Below are 19,774 nucleotides of genomic sequence, written 5' to 3' on the forward strand. Positions count from 1 at the left end.
TCTCTTTCACCTTATGAAAAAAAAACACTTACAATGACAGGATCCTGCATTTTTGTATCTGCACTGTGCCTAATCATACAGAGACTCAGGATCATCCACAAGTGTGTATAGCTCTGTAAGTGGAGTGATTGTAGCGCACAAGGGAGTGAGCATTGCAGAAAGAAGCCACCCCTGACATTCACCGCAACAGCACCGACGGCCGCCAGCGCTCAAAGCAGGAAGATTAGCGCGGTTGGCTAACGTACCATGTGGATGAATTTCAACATTTATACACAAGGAGGCACGGCAGATTTTTTTTATGTTGAATCATTTACTACTGCGGGTATCGTGTTACACAGCATATCACGTCACAAGCCATCACGACACACACAGAGGGCGCTCGCCGGCATCACGCCAATTACGATACCTCACCGCCAACTCCTGCGTTACAACGCCATAGCATCCATATCAAACGCATCTCCTTTACGTAGCAGCATTTTGGATTTAATCTCCATTTCAATAATTATACAGTCTCACGTATTGCTTCAGCAGTGATATCTATATCTCGATATATCTACGTCTCTGTGAAGGAAGGCTTCTTGCCTTGCTGTTTCCAGTGCAGTAAAATTTACCCAGCTAATGCCAACGTGGTTTCCACGTTCCCACACACGGCGCTCTCGCGGAGCCCAAACACAGGCAGCGGGGAGCCTCCAATCGATGCCGCAAGGGGGGAGCAGAGGAGGAATGTGCAGCTCTGGGGCCATGCTCTGTCTGTCGTCATAATGGCCAGAGGTGATTGGGAGTTTCCCGAGATTGTGCCACTAATTGTCTCCCACGTTGATCGCTTTGCTCGTGGCGTTTTGCAGTGAGTGCACGTTCCACTAAACGGCAGAGGATATAATGAAATCAAACTTTTTAAAAAGAAAACTGGTTTCACGAAGTAATTTTTTTTAAAAAGTAGATAAACAGTAGCGGCAGCAGGGGTCAGGCAAACCCCACGAAACTTGAGACATGCGCACGGTCGAATTCTGCGCACGTGCAACCCCACGCACGCATCAGGAGTGTTAGCAATCGATCGCAATCGAGGAACCGATGCATCGTCCATCGCACCCCCATAAACCACCGAGCCCCGTTAGGAAATCTGATTGCTCGGCGTGAAGGTTCAGAGCAGTGTCTCGGTGCAGCCGCGGGACCGACGACATCAGACAGCGGCGTCCCTACCGCACGCCGGCTCCACAAGGAACGGTGGGAGCAAGATGCAGACGCAACGGGGTGGACAACGCACGAATCCAGTGGTAGTGCGGGACTGGGACCGACCTCACCTAGGAATGTCATTCATGTGTGTGTGGCAGCATCACTCCGCGACTCGCTAGGGCACATTAACGGACACATAACGTACAAAGTGCCCTATTGCTAGTCACAATCTTGGCATTGATTCCTACCTTTCTGTGTTTGTGTGTTCTCCCCGTTCTGCGTGGGTTTCCTACGGGTTCTGCAGTGTCCTACCATAGCTAAACACACACACATACAATGTAGCTGTTCTGGCCAAAACACATCCCAATGCTGAAACAAATTACCCAATAAGAATCACCGATAGCAGCAGCATTCCCCCCGACTGTGATACATTGGCAGCACCCTCCTGAATGGAGTCTGAGACTCACCCGGCTGAGGCTCTCCTGGGTGAACGACATCACTGGTCCCCTTTACGGAGCCCATGTCGTGCCAAGCGACTCACTCTTGCCATCGAGCCAAAATCGGGGGTCTTGGCGGTCCGACGTTTGGTCGGCCATGCCGATGAGCGCAAGTTGATTAGCGCACATGAAGCTTCAACACCCCGCTGGAGGCAACAGTTGCACTGAATTAAGAGTTGCACCGTTTAGCGTAACCCATCTCGTGGGGTGCATCTAGCCCACGCAGCGATGAGGCAGACGGGGCATCCTCTCGCCCGCACACCGCCTTCAGTTGGCCCCGGGGTCGCGGTCGGGGTTGACCCAACCCCCAAAGCCCCTCTCCAGCTCACGTGCCACGGCGAGCGTCAGCCGGTCCTGCCGATGATTGCCCACCACCTGTATGCCCAGTGGGACGCGATCTTGACCCAGGCCCAGAGGACACTGCGTCACGGGCAGCCCCAGCACGTTGAATATGCCTGCGGGGAAGGTGGGCCGCAGGCAGACCACGCGTCAGGAATTTGGGAATCAATATCAAAAGGTTCAACAATTTCGTACTTTCCGAGAGGAAGCGAAGTGAGCAGCGATTGCTCGGCAAATGAGGGCTGACCCAGCATCTGCGCGCAGCCAACGATGTACCGGTGAGCAACGCTCAGCGCATGCAGAAACTCTGACAAAGTATTGAACCGTGCACGTGAGGATCAGTTGTTTACGGGTTACAAAAACTGCACACAAATGTTACACTCAAGTAATATTCAGGCGAACACGTTGAATGTAACCAAAAAACGAGGAACAGAAATGGCACAGTATGAACAAGACAAAACATTTTCGATTTCTGAATTGAGTTCATCATCGTCATCCCTGCTTAATCCACTGCTGGATCAACGTCTTCCCAAGCTCGTGCCATCTGTCATGCTGCAGCGACATAACAATCCACCTCAAGCCGATTTCATTGGTCCTGATCTCGATGGCTTGTGGCATCGCTGGCTGGGCAGCAGGCGGGTCGACTCGCCACATGGCTACCCTCGCCGTGGCGTGAACTACGGCACCGGTCGTCGCGGGCGTCGTCGCGGGAGAACCCGCGGGCGCTCACCCGTGTACGCGAAGTTGAAGGGCGTGAGGATGGGCTCGTTGTGGAAGGGTGCGGGGCGCGGGTGAGATGGGTAGAGCAGCACGCCGTCGTCGCCCAGCAGCGCGCTCAACTCCGCACGCAGCTCCCCACCCAGGCGCACGAACCCCGCCGCCGCCTTGGGGTTCAGGTTAGCCAGGCTCTCCATGAGGCCCAGGCCTGCGGGATCAGCACAGGGGCGGCACGTATTTATCTTGATCGAGTCCGATTTGGGAAGGTTTTACCGCAATGGCAAATTAATTTCACGATGCATAGAGCACCACCGTGCCCCGTGGTCGACGAAAGAAGAGAACCTGCTTCTGCGCCAGGGCCACAAGTCAGCGCATACTCCGCTGCCTCCTCCCCCATGACCCAAGCCTCATCTGGCTTCAGCTAGCAGCAGAGTCGCAAGCCGCGCTGTAGCTGTACAACATAGTTTTCTACGATGACAGTCGGTGAGACCTAAATGCGGCCTCGGTCCAACGGAAAGGTTGAGAACCGATATAATAATGGACAGGGATGACAAAAAGCACTCGGAAGCTTGGGTGTCGGAACTGGAAATGAGAAGTAAAGTCAGTGCCATTCTGAAATGTTTAAACCGAATAACCGATTGTGACAACATGCGTACGAGGTCAATTGGGTGAACAGGCAAAACAGCGAGAAGGTGTTGTTTCACCACGAGAGAAAGAACGGCATGCTACGAGCACGCAAAATGCCATCTCGCTCACGGTCCGGGTCGCATCGGGAGTTTTATCGTAAAAGTCGTGCAGATGTATGTTGCTGCCCAACAGCATTCCTCTTGCGCGCACTGTCTCGTGTTTTCCTGCCCCACTGGGCGCCCTCAAACCGGCACCGCGCGACACACTCACGTCCGCAAGCCGAGCGGTCCAGGGTAACCGCAGAGGCCAAGTCAACAGGGCCCCATCGTTCCCAACAACGCGACTAAAAATCTAAAAACTAAACTACCAGGTAAGTCACACTGAGCTGCTATATTGCTCTTTTTCAGAGTGATCTGGCCACAAATGATAGCTCAACAAAGTGGCTTATAATGTGGACATTCATATCAGCCCAATACTATAAACGCGTGATGTTGATTCTAAATGCGGAGGGAAGAACCGGAGGATCCGGAGAAAAATCCACGTGACCACGCAAACTCCAAATATACATGCATCAGGGTCGCTATTGAACTCACGACCTCCTCCATACCAGGTGAGGGAGTTAACATCTCGCCACCGGGGCACCCCAGTGATGTCCGCCCACGAAAAACGGCGAGGACGTTTGACACGAAACACATGGCGGCGACCTTGGTGCCAAACCCAGGAATTGACAGCCGCGATGCCGCGGCGATGGTCCGGGGTAACCGCAGAGGCAGAATCGACAAGACCCTCACCATGCCAGCCCAGAGGAGGCCATGTAACCGTGAAGCCAAGAATGTAAACGTAGTGAGAGGTGCTGCGTTTCCACAAGCGGCAGCGCGGTGTAGCGGTGGTGGCGGCGGCGACTGACCGATGGCGGGCAGCGTGTGCCTGGAGAGGCCGAGGGGCCACTTGAGGAGCTCCCTGCGGGGCGAGACGGCGGGGCCGCGGTCTCCCATCAGCTCCGCAAACGACTGAGCCGGCTGCAACACAGCCACATGCGCCTCTCGCTCGACATGCGGCAACAAAAACAAAGATCCCTCGTATAACCTCTAATAGGCTATGGGGACAAGTGCTGTTAGTGACCGCCTATGACGGTCGGCACGGCATACAAAGGGGTGGGTGGCCAAAACCACGCCCAGCTGTCTTTCTCTTCCTCGTGCTGATGTTTATTACACACTGAATACCAGTTATTCATTTAAGGCTGAGTTGAAATAGGGGAGGCACTCAGGACTGGTTCGGATATTCGTACGCGGGAACCGAACTCGGGTCGCCGCGTTCGTAATGCAGCGCGCTATCGTTGCCCACACTACCCCACACACACACAGGCAAACAAAGACCCCTCTTGTATAACGTTAACAGACTTTTGGGGCAAGTGCTGTTAGCGAGCACCTATGAAGGCCAGCACCAAGCCCGGTCGCCTTTGTCTTCCCAGTGGCAATGTTTACACACCGCACCAGGTGCTCATTTAGACGAAGTCGGCCAAGGGAAGGGGCCCAGGACCGGTTCAGAAAATCATCACTAGTGTTGGCCGTAAGTGGGAATTGAACTCTACGCTACCGCTCACACACACGCTGGTGACCAGCTTCACATCACGAACGACGCTGTCTGGAAAAATCCTCGCCCGCATCGCAGTGCTCATCTTGGCCACCGCCGGGAGAGCTGGTGCCTCCCGGTGGCTCCTCTGGCGCCGCCCGCACCTTCCCATCTTTGCCAGGCAGAGACATCGTGGCCGACCAGATCTGAAAGGAGAACTTGAACTTGTCCAGGGCCAGGCTCTGCACTTGCACGCCGAGCCGCTCTTGCAGGTGAACGATCACCTGCACGCGGGCCGTAAAGACAAAGATCCCCCGTGTAGCCTTAACAAAGTGTCGGGACAAGTGCTGTTGAGTGAGCACCTACAGGAGCCGGCAGGACACAGGAGGGTTGGCTGGCCACGATCGGCCGCCTTTGTCTCTCCAGTGCTGATGCTTACACACTGCACCATGTGCTCATTTGTATTGGTCATTGCGCAGTGCGCCAACCACTCCACTACGGCGGGTCGCACACGCTCAGCGACACACAGCGACGTGCAGCAGAGGACCCACAGTGCGACCGTCATATTTAAACACGCACAGCTGGGTGGCACCGTGGAAGTGTCAACTCAGTTGGTTATGATTTAAAACCCTGGTCGGGAATTGACTCGACCAATAAAGTCTCTATAGTCATAAAATCTGGACTATTTTGTAGGAAGTCAACAGTGAGCATCCTATTGAAGGTATTTGCCCTGCTTAAAAGCCATGTAGAATTCTCACGGCTGGCTCAGAGCTGCAAATGCGACTGGCGTGGCCCCACACATGGCAGCACTTCCACTTTGACCTCTTACTCACTCCCTCCCTCACTCACTCACTCGCTCACCCGTCTCTGTGCGGCAATGAGCTCGGCATGGACGCGTTCCACATACGGGGAGCCTCCGTCGTGTTCCATCGAGAAAAACCGTAGCCGTCGCAAATCCACCTCCTCCTCCAGCTTCAGGCTGCGCAGTACAGCATGGCACAGAGACGGTACACAGGCAGTACACAAGCAGTACACAGGCAGTACACAGGGGGGTGGAGGGGCATTCCTGACATTTCAAGGTTAGGGTTCTCCAAGAATAAAATAAACCATACAATGTGTTCTCTCTGGTAAATGTGAATAAAATAACGTTCGGTGCCTCCTGGAGCCGCCACCGATGCAGTGCAGGTAGCGACGCTTCACAATGACCACATGCTCAACAGAGCACGTGGCACTGTCCACGACTCACCTAGGAAGGCCTCACGGAGCCTTACAACTCTCTCTTGGTACATGGGACCAATGCCCGTTATTTGGCATTTTACACGTGGGAGTGCCGAGAGCGAACCCGCTGGTACAAGAGGATAACGTTCATTATCGGTGCTCACAGATGGGCCCACAAACCCCTCCCACACCCTGGCCATGCAGCCATCTCATAACTCCGTGTGGCCCAGCAGCCCGGGGCCCGGTGTAGTTCACCGAGCAGCAGTGGCGGCGATGGCTATCGCGTGGAATACGCTGCTCAGATGCGTGCACAAACGACTCTGTCGGCAATGCACCAAATCCGCTGGACTGTGCCATTGAGGGAGTCAATGCTCGGCATGTCCCTGCACTCGTGAGCCATGGGGGTCACGATCATAATTTAAGTTTACGGCCCAGACTCAGTGGTGTACATTCCACACTCCTGCAGCAAGGGAAAGTTGTTTATATAAGCCAATTACTATTGAGTTTAAAACGTAGGTTTTCTCATCCAATGTTGGGCAGCGGAGGTTCTTAATGACCCAAACGTGGCCTAACTAAAAAAAAAATTCACGAATCAACCATCGTTCACTTTCAACAAGTGGGACGAAAGGCCGGATGACCCCAAGCAGCATGTGAGCTCAGGATCCACGTGGAAAGAGGGGGGGGGGGGGCAGCACTCACAGAGAAGCCTTGGGCCCAGCCATGATGCGCAGTACGGGCAGCAGGTCCTGGGCGTAGCGGCACATGGGGCCCGTGACGAGGAGCTCGCCCTGCGCGCCTGACGCGTTGGGGAACTGCCCCCCGTTGGGCACCACCCCTGCACTCGCGCACGACCGTGGGGGGTCAGCAGCGGGCCCGCCGCTCCGCACCGCCCACCGATGCCAACACACTCACAACAAACACTGCTCCTCTGCCAGCGTCGGCCGAGAGCCGCCGAGGAGACGAGCGGCACGGAGAGGCCTCCTGTGCGATGCGCCGAGGCGAGCATCTTCAGACTACACAAGACAAAAGATTTGCTGGCTGGCTGGCTGGAGGGAGTGTCACGCCCAAAGGACGTGCTAGCTGTTGTTAATTCTAATTATGTTTTTGTAACATAGCGCCGCACAGTATCCGGTCTCTCTCGTAGGGAGAGGACGACTCAGAGACGCGAGAAGGAACCACAGACGAGCCGGGAAGGCAGCAGCAGCAATGCGGTGAGTTGGCGCTACCCACAATTGCCCAAGCTTTGCAGTCTTCTATATATGTGTACGAGGGATAAACACTCGATACCAGGGATGTAAAATACGCAGCCCGTGCCCAAGACCCGGTCCCCCAAGCCCCCTTTCTGTGGCCTGCCACGCATTTTAATTTTTACAACTTTTTTTTTTTTTAAAGCTTCTACCTCTAAATAAAAACCTGAACTCAAACCGGACACTGAAATGGGGGGATTTGGCACACCCTGATGCAATTTTTTTTAATAAACTCTATTGTCCCGCGTTTTTTTATTTTGAATCAGTAAATTAATATTGTATTATTATGCCTTTCATTTTCATAGGCCCAACTGTGTGGCCCATGCGAGGTTGCATTTGAATCCAAACCAGCCTGGTGTGCCATTGAGTTTGACAACCCCTCGGTGAGGTCCACATTTTTTCTGTACCGCCCTCTCCTGGTGAGCCAGGGCATGGCTCCTACTTGACGACGCCCATGTGGGAGTTTTGCAACACTCGCGTGTGATCCGCCAACCCTTGCCCGCGGGCGAATCTAGGGGAAGCGCAGCCAGAAATTGTTACCAGCAACACGCTCGGTTTGAGCAGCGAGGGCAACTTGTTGAGCGGAGTGACGGAGTTAAGTTTGGGTCACAACAGGGAGAGCAGCGGAGACTGCCGGGGAGGGCTGACGGTGACTATGATCCCTAAACCTGCCCCGGGTCATCAGGCGACGCTCGCTCCATTACCGCGCATTCACGAGACATCCTTTAAGACTCGTAGTTCCAACCAACTCACGCCGACACCCTTGTAAAGCTGTAAAACCGCACGTTTGAGAGAAGCGGATAAGAATGGGCACGGACCGGCATTGTTATTCGACACGCAACGTTAACGTGAGAGCCTGCTGTAGACGGGCACACGGCACAGTACCCAGGGGTAGCGACATCGCAGGCCGGGAGGGAGTGAGCGATGCGTGCACCGCACAATGAAGCCCGCGACCCGAGTTCGATTCCCACCCACGTCCGACGTCAGAGGTGAGCGACATCTTAACCTGTCCTGACTCTTTGTCGCCATCAGCAAACCGGCACCGATCAGCGCGGTGAAGCTTGATCAAACAATCACCAGGACTGACACGGCCGTGAGGAGGCCTTCATCCAGCGGTGGATTGACAAAGGGCCTCCTTACATTATTGTTGTTGTTTGGGTCATTCGGTAAAGTCACGTAGATAGGTTCAAAGACATTTGTTTTGTTATTTTCTTGGAACCTATCGACGTGACTTTACCGAAAGACCCAAAGAATATGAATTCCTGCAGTCACGAAAGCTTTAAGTCAAGATTGTTCCAAATTGTCTAAAGCAGTGGTGGCCAACCGGCATCTACCAAGCCGCATGCAGCTCCCAAGCCGCATGGAGCACATGAGGCTCTATTGAAGGGGCGTAACGTAGAATGTCACAGTAGCAAAGAATAATTAATTAAAGTTGTATAAGTAGTCTGATATATTATTAAATATACTATTGGCTCTTTGCAGAACTTGGGGGTACTCTATGGCTCTTGGTCTGTGACAGGGTGGCCACCTCCATTCTCAAGCGAAACCCGCTGCACACCGGCGCGTCGAGCGGCAGAGGGGGGCGGCTCCGCACCCACGCCGTGCTCACCTGCCGTGGGCTTGTGTCCGAAGATCCCGTTGAAGAAGGCCGGCATGCGGATGCTGCCCCCGATGTCCGAACCGATGCCGACGGCGCAGCCCGCGGCCGCCAGCACGGCACCCTCGCCTCCTACACCCAACATGCACAATACAGCACTTGGCACGCCGTGCTCAGCACTCAGCATGCACCACGCACCGCCGCGTATCACGCCAGCTCAGCACTCGAGTGTGGACAAAGCTGCTAGCCCTGCAATTGTTCGCTCGCGCAAATGGCCTCCGCCACGGGCGGGCTCAATAGTTACTCTCACTACGGGACATCTGCCCTTCTCGTCCTCGCTGCCCAGATGCCTTGGAAGATTTGGGTAGCCACATCCTACTCTACCGCAAGCGACCTGCAGTGGTATAAATGGTGAGGCCTTTTATAATACCGATGGGTGGACAGAGGTGCGAATATTTGGGAAACTGGCCCTGTTCCACCATGAATAGCAAGTGCGGTGAGTTGAGCCGTCACAGCAGTGGCCGCCCCTCATGGACAGGGCCTTGCCGTGGCCTAATGCAGCCAGCACGATGCCGTGACCGTCCTTGCTGTCCCAGGGATGGCAGGGATGCCGCGTTCACCACAGCCGGTGGCCCTGAGCCAATGGTGGACGATCCACATTCTCATGGCCTGTCTGCCCTTAGGACTACCACTGCTTTTTGTGGTTAGTTTGTTGTCTTTCCCCCACATCTCAGATGAGCACGGTTGGCTTCGTATGGTGCGAAAGTTCAACTTGCAGCGTGCACAGAATTCGCTCGCTCTCGAAGAGCGCGAGCGAATCGGAGGCGCAAGGAGGAACCACACACAGACACGGCGGCGGCAAGGAGCCTGTGCCAACAATTTCCCAAGCTCTGCAGTCCTCTCTATATGAAGGCATTATATCAGAAGGTCCTCTCTATATCTTCAGGCATAACACGCACGGAACAAGCGAGAGGGTTGGGGGGGGGGGGGCAGGGGCACTCACCGGAACTGCCGCCCACAATGCGGCGCGTATCGTAGGGGTTGCGCGTGAGCCCGTACACCAGGTTGCTCGACTCGTACCACATGCACAGCTCGCTGCAGTTGGTGACGCCCAGCGGGATGGCGCCGGCACGGCGCAGCGCCGCCACGGCCGCGGCGTCCTGCTGGCTGCGCACGCCATTCCTGCTGAGCAGCCCCGATGAATTGGGCAGGCCTGGGCACAACGTTGACGCGCGCTACCACCACAGCGCTTCGACGGTACCGCTCGCTAGCCCACCTGCCTGCCCACTTGCTAATCCGCCTGCTCGCTCACTCACCCACCCATCCGCTCACCCACCCGCTCGCTTGCCCAGCCGCCCACCCGCTCACTCACCCGCCTGCCTGCTCACCCGCCCAGCCGCTCGCTCACCCGCTGGGCACGTGCAGTATTGGGGCAACGTACGGCAGGGCGCGACATTGCCGTGTGCGATCCCAATTGAGTAGCAAGCGTTGTCATTGTTATCGTAGGGATGTTTGACCCATAGCAGTTACAGTCTGTGTTTGTTTAGCCGCGGGAGGAATCGCACGTCCAATTAGCACGGTTGGCTGCGTACGGTGCGAAAGAAGTTCACCGTACATACGTACGTACAAACGGGAGAACCCGGAGGAAAGCCACGCATGCGGAGGGAGAGACAGAAGGTACTGACTCCACGCAGAGGCGACCGAGTTGGGAGTGGAACCCAGGACCGTCTTGCTGCGAGGCGCGAGCGTCACCATGGCGCCACCTACCTTGGATGGCGAAGGCCTCCTTGGCGGTGAAGGGGACCCCCAGCAAGGGGGTCTCCTTCTCCAGCTTCTCCTCGTCCCCCGTGGTGGACGCGAGTTTCTCGTCCACGCGCGCCGCCTCCGCCAGCGCCTCCACAAACCTGAAGGGGGCACGTGAGGGTGATGAGGGTGGGGTAGCCTCAGGAGGGTCCTGATAAGTTTTCTGCAGTAGAGGGGCGATGTTGCTGATGCAGCTGCTGTGTGATCCCAATTCAGCATTTGTGGGTGATTGCGAGCATTGGGATGTTTAGCCAACACCGGTTACACTGCAGGTTTTAATTATCTATGGAAGGAAACCAGATAACTCGAAGCAAACCCATGCGGAACAGTGGGGAAACATACGAAGAAAGGCGCCCAGGTCAGGAATCAAAGCCAGGCACCACTGTGCTGCCCCCTGGCATTCAGTGCCCCTGTCAGTCCACTAAAGCCGGGGATTCTTAGCGTGGTGCCTGTGACCCCGGGGAGCTGTAACGCTACCTGGGACACGCATACAGAGTTGCACGATACTGCACTTCGCATCAGTCTCAGGATATTTTGGTGTCTCTTGAAACAAAAATCCCAAAGTAGCACAATCACAAATTGCTATCGATCGTCATAAATAGCGAGGGTTAATTTCACGAAGCGACAAGATACAAACGAACGGTGGATATGGGGGTTCTTCAGTTCGTATTGCCGCACAATGGTGAGAGTCCAAAGGGACACACGAGACAAGCTTATCAGCTGTGAGCGGGGGCTCAAAGGTGGCTGCCGCTGACATTGCGGCTGCAAAAACGCTGAGAGAGTGGACCAACGTTCCGCTCCTTTGCCTTCTTAAGGTGATGCCGTATGAGTGGCTGTTAAATTCACACAAACGCCCTCGGCGAGCTTCTCCGCACACCCCACACATTTTCTGGCCGTGTCGCCGGCGGGTTGTTTGGCGTTCCGCCCCAAGCGCCGGGAGCTTCTTCGGCAACTTGGTCTTTAGAGCGAGACGCGGTACAGGGCCAGGGAAACACCTAACAGCTGGGCCGTGACAGCGCAACCACGAGAACCTACCCGCAGAGCCCTGTAAGGCAGCCACGCGGCTCTGCTAACTCACAATGAACAAACCAGGAGCTCTGAAAGTGGAGTGTGATCAATGCAATAGAGCAGCAAATTGGCACCTGCAAAAAAAACAATAGAACTGATCTTAAATGAGTCTCCTCGATCTGTGGACTGGTATCTGCCCTACAAGAACCTTCGTCGGCTCCGAGTCTGGCATCTGTTAGTCACAACACTTGCATCGTTTGTGTTAAGAGTCCAGTGAAGGGTTCAATCTGACCACACGCATCTAAGGATCTGTGGTATTGAAGGGCAGCTACGTGTAGCCTGTGAACTTTGATCAAGGTAAAAAAAAAACTACGGCCGAAATGTTTTACCGTGAAAATATCATAAAGTTTACGAACGTCCACACTCCCCTTCCAGTTCCTGAATTCAGTGCTGGGAATATTTAAGTAAAATTAAGAAAAATCCAGCTGACACACGGGGGAGGAGTTGTGTTTTTGTGAGGCTTTAACGAGAGTAGAAGTCCACAGACATTTTAATCATAATACAATTCCATTTATAACGTGCACAATATTTCATGGAGATGAATGACCGTAACTCTAAGGCCCAGAGCCAAGTTCAGTGTCAATCGAAAGCCAGGAGAAAGAGGTGTGGGGCCTTTGAGAAAGAGTCGGTGTACATTGAATACTACTGCTGCGAGTGTGCAGCAGCAGTGGGATGACAATGATGATGATGACGACGACGATGATGATGGCCACGTTACAGACGTCTGGGGCTACCACGGAGCAACGACGCCTGGCAGTGACCATGACCATGCTCCTCGATGTAGAGCGGAGAGCTCCATCATGAGCTGTAGTGCAGCAGGGTGACAGCAGAGCGGAGGTACGGGGGGACAGCCTAACGTAGAGGCGATGCCACAGGAGATCGTGTAGCTGACCCTGCTGGCCATGGTGGGAAGCCAGTGGAGGGACCGTAGCAAGCCGCGAGAGTCTTGTTGATGCATCTCAGCTATCTGATGCGGGTCCAAGAAAGGCTGCCCAATGGTGGATAATAGGGTCGCTTCCCTGCCCCGATGAATCATATGGGGAAACCGACTAAATGTTGGTGTACATTCTTTACAGATGAGCCACATTTTTACCTGGTCTATCCATCAACAGTGAAAAACACCACAAAGCCCATTCAGGCTTTAAATACTACTATGCACACCTAGACCACAGCACAAATACCAAGCCAAGTGTATTTTTGTGATGCGATGCATCCCGATGCAATTGGTAGCAATGACAGCTTTTTCGAGAGGGCGAGGAGAGCCAGAGGGAGTACTGTGCCCGAAGTATGTCACAATCTAGAAGCCGGAGAGGTGCGCCTGCCAAACACCCCCGGCAGATTAAATCGGACTCGCTCGTTTGCTCTGCCACAGAAACGAGTGTGAAGCAATGACTACGGCAATGCTCTGAACGTCTCTGATTTATACAGTGTGGCCAACATTACATAACTGATGACTCATTTCCCAATGCTTTATCGCTCCGCAACAGCAATCAATGTCACCAGAGCCAAACCACGGGTCACATGATCCCACACTGCCCCCTGGACCTCCGATTCACAGGTCACCAATCACGTGATCCCACACTGTCCCCTGGACCTCAGATTCACAGGTCACCAATCACGTGATCCCACACTGCCCCCTGGACCTCCGATTCACAGGTCATCAATCACGTGATCCCACACTGCCCCCTGCACCTCCGATTCATAGGTCATCAATCACGTGATCCCACACTGCCCCCTGCACCCCCGTTTCACAGACCACGGGTCACATGATCCCACACTGGAGAGCGACACCGCCTAAGGGAGCGCGGGGTTCATGGGGCCCGCACTCTGTCACCAGGCCCGTCCCCGGACCTCCTCCTCCTCCTCACCTGTCGGCCACCACGGCGTTGACGACGGGGTTGATGGCGCGGATGCGGTCGATGCACGCGTTCAGCACCGCCACGCACCGCACCTGCACCACACACGACACCAGCAGCGCTCGTGCGTGTGGCGGAGGGAGTGCCGCTCCGCTCGTTGACCACCCGGCGGAGCCTCAACGAGTCTCAAGGCTCATGTTCCGGAGGGTCCTGCCCCGCATCATTTCAAATGGGCGATTTTTTTCTTTTCCATTGGGATGTTTTGGCCGATACCAGTTTCAGTGTTTTAGTTGTTGCTAGCTATGGCCGGTGACTGGAGAACTTAGTGGAAACCCGGACAGGACAGGGGGAAAACACACAATCTCTCCTCCACACAGAAAGGCAACCGAATCAGGAATCTAAACCCAGGCGATTCTTGCCACGAGGCGCGTCACCACCCCGCCGCCCCCAACACGACGCAGGCGTAGGTCGCGTGGTGGCACCGGATCACAGTGCCCGGCCCACCTCGCGTCGCCGGATGCGTCCCGCCAGCTCCGTGGCGGGCAGCAGCAGCAGCGGCGACGACGGCGACGCGTCGAGGGGTGGCAGCGGCACGCGCGGCGCCGATAGCCCGAGCCAGCGCCACGTGGCCATCACCAGCAGCAGCGTCTGCGACAGCAGCCACAGGAGCGCCAGCGCCACTCGCTCCATCACGTGCATGGCGGGGTCTACGGGGAGGGGGGACACGGACACGCAGGGCTATGCAGAACCACAGCAGGAGACACAGAGACCCGCAGGGCTATGCAGAACCACAGCAGGAGACACAGAGACCCGCAGGGCTATGCAGAACTACAGCAGGAGACACAGGGACACGCAGGGCTATGCAGAACCACAGCAGGAGACACGGAGACAGAGACACGCAGGGCTATCCAGAACCACAGCAGGAGAGACAGAGACACGCAGGGCTATGCAGAACCACAGCAGGAGACACAGAGACACGCAGGGCTATGCAGAACCACAGCAGGAGACACAGAGACAGAGACACGCAGGGCTATGCAGAACCACAGCAGGAGACACAGAAACAGAGACACGCAGGGCTCTGCAGAACCACAGCAGGAGACACAGACACGCAGGGCTCTGCAGAACCACAGCAGGAGACACAGAGACAGAGACACGCAGGGCTATGCAGAACCACAGCAGGAGAGACAGAGACACGCAGGGCTATGCAGAACCACAGCAGGAGACACAGAGACACGCAGGGCTATGCAGAACCACAGCAGGAGACACAGAAACAGAGACACGCAGGGCTATGCAGAACCACAGCAGGAGACACAGACACGCAGGGCTCTGCAGAACCACAGCAGGAGAGACAGAGACACGCAGGGCTATGCAGAACCACAGCAGGAGAGACAGAGACACGCAGGGCTATGCAGAACCACAGCAGGAGAGACAGAGACACGCAGGGCTATGCAGAACCACAGCAGGAGACACAGAGACACGCAGGGCTATGCAGAATCACAGCAGGAGACACAGAGACACGCAGGGCTCTGCAGAACCACAGCAGGAGACACGGAGACAGAGACACGCAGGGCTATGCAGAACCACAGCAGGAGAGACAGAGACACGCAGGGCTATGCAGAACCACAGCAGGAGAGACAGAGACACGCAGGGCTATGCAGAACCACAGCAGGAGACACAGATACACGCAGGGCTATGCAGAATCACAGCAGGAGACACAGAGACACGCAGGGCTCTGCAGAACCACAGCAGGAGACACGGAGACAGAGACACGCAGGGCTATGCAGAACCACAGCAGGAGACACAGAGACACGCAGGGCTATGCAGAATCACAGCAGGAGACACAGAGACACGCAGGGCTATGCAGAACCACAGCAGGAGACACGGAGACAGAGACACGCAGGGCTATGCAGAACCACAGCAGGAGACAGAGACACGTAGAGCTATAGCTGCAAGTGCTGTTAGCGAGCACCTATGAAGGCCGGAATGGTACACGAGGAGGTGGGTGGACAGCACCACGACCGGCCGCCTTTGTCTCCCTAGCGGCGATGTTACACACCGCACCAGGTACTCGATTGAGGCTGAGTCGACCTAGAGAAGGCCCAGGACCGATCCGGCTAAAAGTCACCGGTGTTGGCCGTGAGCGCGAATCGAACCAAGGGAGCCGGATTCATGGCGCATTGCACGAAACGCCACACACCCAACACATCACGCCTGCTCCTCCTCCCCCAAAAAACGCCCAACTCTGTTCTCAGCTGGGTTACAAACAACAACAACAACAGCCGCCGCCGCCGTTCGACACTAAGCGGGCGGGGACGTCACCACCGCGGCGATTGTGCCAGGCTAGGTGCACCTTGAGGCCACGCGAAGTTGTCAAAGGCTCGCCGACGGCAAGGAGGTCACGGGACGGACCCAGGTGCGCCGGCGGTGACAACGTCGACCTGTGCAGAGCCATCAACAACCCTGGCCACCACCCGCACGCCCCCCGCTTGCTGCCTGCACCCCCCCCCCCCCCGGCTCGGTGCACTCACGCAGGGGTAGAGCGATCCCAGCTGCTGCCGCTGCCTCCTTCCTCTCTTCTTAGCTCCCTCCTGACCTCTCCGCTCGGAGATGCCCTTGGTACCCGCCCCCTCTCGCTCTACGCCCCCCCCCTCTCGCTCTACGCCCCCCCCTCTCGCTCTACGCCCCCCTCCCCTCTCGCTCTACGCCCCCCTCCCCTCTCGCTCTACGCCCTCCCCTCTCGCTCTACGCCCCCCTCCCCTCTCGCTCTACGCCCCCCCCTCTCGCTCTACGCCCCTCCCCTCTCGCTCTACGCCCCCCCCTCTCGCTCTACGCCCCCCCCTCTCGCTCTACGCCCCCCCTCTCGCTCTACGCCCCTCCCCTCTCGCTCTACGCCCCCCCCTCTCGCTCTACGCCCCCCCCTCTCGCTCTACGCCCCCCCCCTCTCGCTCTACGCCCCCTCCCCTCTCGCTCTACGCCCCCCTCCCCTCTCGCTCTACGCCCCCTCCCCTCTCGCTCTACGCCCCCCCCCCTCTCGCTCTACGCCCCCCCCCCCTCTCGCTCTACGCCCCTCCCCTCTCGCTCTACGCCCCCCTCCCCTCTCGTTCTACGCCCCCCCCCCCTCTCGCTCTACGCCCCCCCCCCTCTCGCTCTACGCCCCCCCCCCTCTCGCTCTACGCCCCCCCCCTCTCGCTCTACGCCCCTCCCCTCTCGCTCTACGCCCCCCTCCCCTCTCGCTCTACGCCCCCCCCCCCTCTCGCTCTACGCCCCCCTCCCCTCTCGCTCTACACCCCCCCCCCTCTCGCTCTACGCCCCCCCCCTCTCGCTCTACGCCCCTCCCCTCTAGCTCTACGCCCCCCCCTCTAGCTCTACGCCCCCCCCCCTCTAGCTCTACGCCCCCCCCCTCTAGCTCTACGCCCCCTCCCCTCTCGCTCTACGTCCCCCCCTCTAGCTCTACGCCCCCCCCCCCCTCTCCGCCCCCCATCTCACTCTACGCCCCCCCCCCGCTATCGCCCCCCCTCGCTATCGCCCCCCAGCCCACCGAGACCGCACTCCGCCCCAGATGCGAGCGCTGCGACTCGCCAATTAAACAGCGTCACTGGCACGGAGCTCGTCGGAGATCGAGATGTGAATGAGCGCCACTCACTGAGCCACACCGACCACCAATCACTGAGCCACACCGAGCTCCACCCTGAACACCACTCAGAGCCACCCCGTGCAACACTCACTGAGCCTCACTGAGCCACCCTGAACACCACTCAATGGACCAGACTGAGCAATACACACTGAGCCACCCCGTGCACCACTCACTGAGCCTCACTGAGCCACCCTGAACACCACTCAATGGACCAGACTGAGCAATACACACTGAGCCACCCCGAGCACCACACACTGAACCTCACTGAGCCACCCTGAGGACCACTCAATGGACCAGACTGAGCAACACACACTGAGCCACCCCGTGCACCACTCACTGAGCCTCACTGAGCCACCCTGAACACCACTCAATGGACCAGACTGAGCAACACACACTGAGCCACCCCGTGCACCACTCACTGAGCCTCACTGAGCCACCCTGAACACCACTCAATGGACCAGACTGAGCAATACACACTGAGCCACCCCGAGCACCACACACTGAACCTCACTGAGCCACCCTGAGGACCACTCAATGGACCAGACTGAGCAACACACACTGAGCCACCCCGTGCACCACTCACTGAGCCTCACTGAGCCACCCTGAACACCACTCAATGGACCAGACTGAGCAACACACACTGAGCCACCCCGTGCACCACACACTGAGCCACCCCGTGCACCACACACTGAGCCACCCCGTGCACCACTCACTTATCCTGACAGCGCCACTCTCAGGATTCATTCAGGAAGCCGGAGCTTCGCGTGATTTCCGATTCCAAAGCGATTAATTAAACTAGAATCGATTACCTATCCCATCGCTATTGAATACATGGAGCATGCGAATCGTACTTTTTCCTAAATCTAGAATCGAATCGAATTATACAAATCGAGAGCGGTGCCATAACAGAGGTTTTTTTTACCTCCACTTGACCGTTCTCGTCGTCGCAGGGTTACCACCTGTCCCGGGTTTGATCGGGACAGCCCGTCAATTGGCATGCGTTCGAGTGGGCAGGTGTTAGAATGTGGCAACTATATTCAATCCTCTCCTGCATCTTCCTCTCTTCACGCGACACCCTCCTTGCAGCAGCAGCCCCCCCCCCCAACAATCTCGCCAGCTGCCCGTGCCCCGAGGAGGTGCTTTGAATACGAGGAAGAATCGTGCACACGCATGGAGCACGCGACGTGCACCGATCCCCACCCTCGTGTTTGATGGAGCTGCCCCCCCCCTCCTTCACGTGTGACCGGCATCTCATCTGAAAGAGGAGGGGGGGGGGACCTCGCCCCCAATGGCAGATGTCCCTGTGTGGCACACGTTGACTGAGCACCTCGGCCGACAATGGGGCATTCGTTTGACAGAGCGGGTGGGTGGCATGGGCAATGATTCTATCATTGTGTGCAGGCATCCTAAACGAGTGATTTTCTAATTTGGCAAAACTTGTAACCGTTACTTGGGCAAAACGATGATGGCCTTAAACGCCCACTGGGTGGTTAGAGCACGCGGCGTGAGAGTGCGCGACGTTTAAACGCGCTGTTAAGAGCGCTCGGTGTTCGAACATACGGTATTAACCAGGGCTGACTACTGGGTTCAAACCCCCGAGCCTCGGCGGCACCGCCCCAGTTGATTTGTACGCAAATTCAATATCCGTGCCACATACAAATATATATATAGACTAAAACATGTCAATCACCCAAGATGAACCCTCCTGCAAACTGCTCAAGACTGTCGTGTTTGTGTATTGTTTGTCGTTGTTGTGAATTGCTGACCCACGCCTACTCGACACCTGTGAAAAAAAAGAGCTCCATAGCTCTTCCATAGCTCATCGGATTCCTCCAGGATAAATGGACAGTATTGGCGGTACGCCGGTGCGGCATAACACACCGGTCCTCATAAAACCGTCTAAAATCTCTGTCTGAACTGACGTTCAGCTTCCGACTGCTTCGACATTACGATAACTGATTTTGACGCAGCACCACCACCCCGCAAGATTTAATGATTGGGGTTTGCCAATTGCGGAAAAATTTATTATTGCGGATTTTTTTTGTTGCTAAATACCGTGCACCACCGGTGCACCGCCAATACGTTCAAATACATATTCTGAGAGAGTACAGTCATGCCAACGAACGTTCCAAGGGGAGCATTATTGAGTCTCAAGACTTTTTCCGAAGGGTCTTGCCATTGATATGTTCGGCCAATTCCATTTTAAGAGGGGGAAACACTAGACGGGCATATCCTGGCACATGTATGTACTGTATGCACGTACGTTGTTGGAACTTCTTTTGCATCATACGTAGCCAAACGTGCCAATCGGAGGTGTGGGTGAAGGACAGAAAACTAAACACAAAAAGCAGCTGAATTGAGTTTGACAAATCCATGTGACCCACCATCCGGCACCTCCAAAAGCACCGGAGCACAGTGCGTCTGCA

At 56.1% G+C, this 19,774-nt stretch overlaps 1 protein-coding gene across 3 annotated transcripts; it reads right to left on the bottom strand.

Annotated features, from left to right (window-relative positions):
• Positions 1 to 279: 279 nt before the first annotated feature.
• FAAH2 (fatty acid amide hydrolase 2) lies at positions 280 to 18,143 on the bottom strand. 3 transcript variants are annotated; one of them, XM_061566093.1, is made up of 12 exons: positions 18,062 to 18,143; positions 14,219 to 14,421; positions 13,727 to 13,809; positions 10,755 to 10,891; positions 9,991 to 10,200; positions 9,000 to 9,119; positions 6,843 to 6,978; positions 5,787 to 5,904; positions 5,090 to 5,209; positions 4,261 to 4,372; positions 2,740 to 2,934; positions 280 to 2,125 (listed from the first exon to the last, which is right to left on the bottom strand). In XM_061566093.1, the coding sequence occupies exons 1-12, from the start codon at positions 18,090 to 18,092 to the stop codon at positions 1,938 to 1,940; spliced, it is 1,653 nt and encodes a 550-aa protein (XP_061422077.1). In that variant the 5' UTR covers positions 18,093 to 18,143; the 3' UTR covers positions 280 to 1,937. The 3 variants fall into 3 exon arrangements, with proteins under 3 accessions (XP_061422077.1, XP_061422084.1, XP_061422093.1); XM_061566100.1 differs by lacking the exon at positions 18,062 to 18,143 and adding an exon at positions 16,243 to 16,342; XM_061566109.1 differs by lacking the exon at positions 18,062 to 18,143 and adding an exon at positions 16,065 to 16,217.
• Positions 18,144 to 19,774: the final 1,631 nt, after the last annotated feature.

This window comes from Lethenteron reissneri, chromosome 5, assembly GCF_015708825.2.
Source record: "Lethenteron reissneri isolate LAM-NWPU_2019-01 chromosome 5, ASM1570882v1, whole genome shotgun sequence".
Lineage (NCBI taxonomy): Eukaryota > Metazoa > Chordata > Hyperoartia > Petromyzontiformes > Petromyzontidae > Lethenteron > Lethenteron reissneri.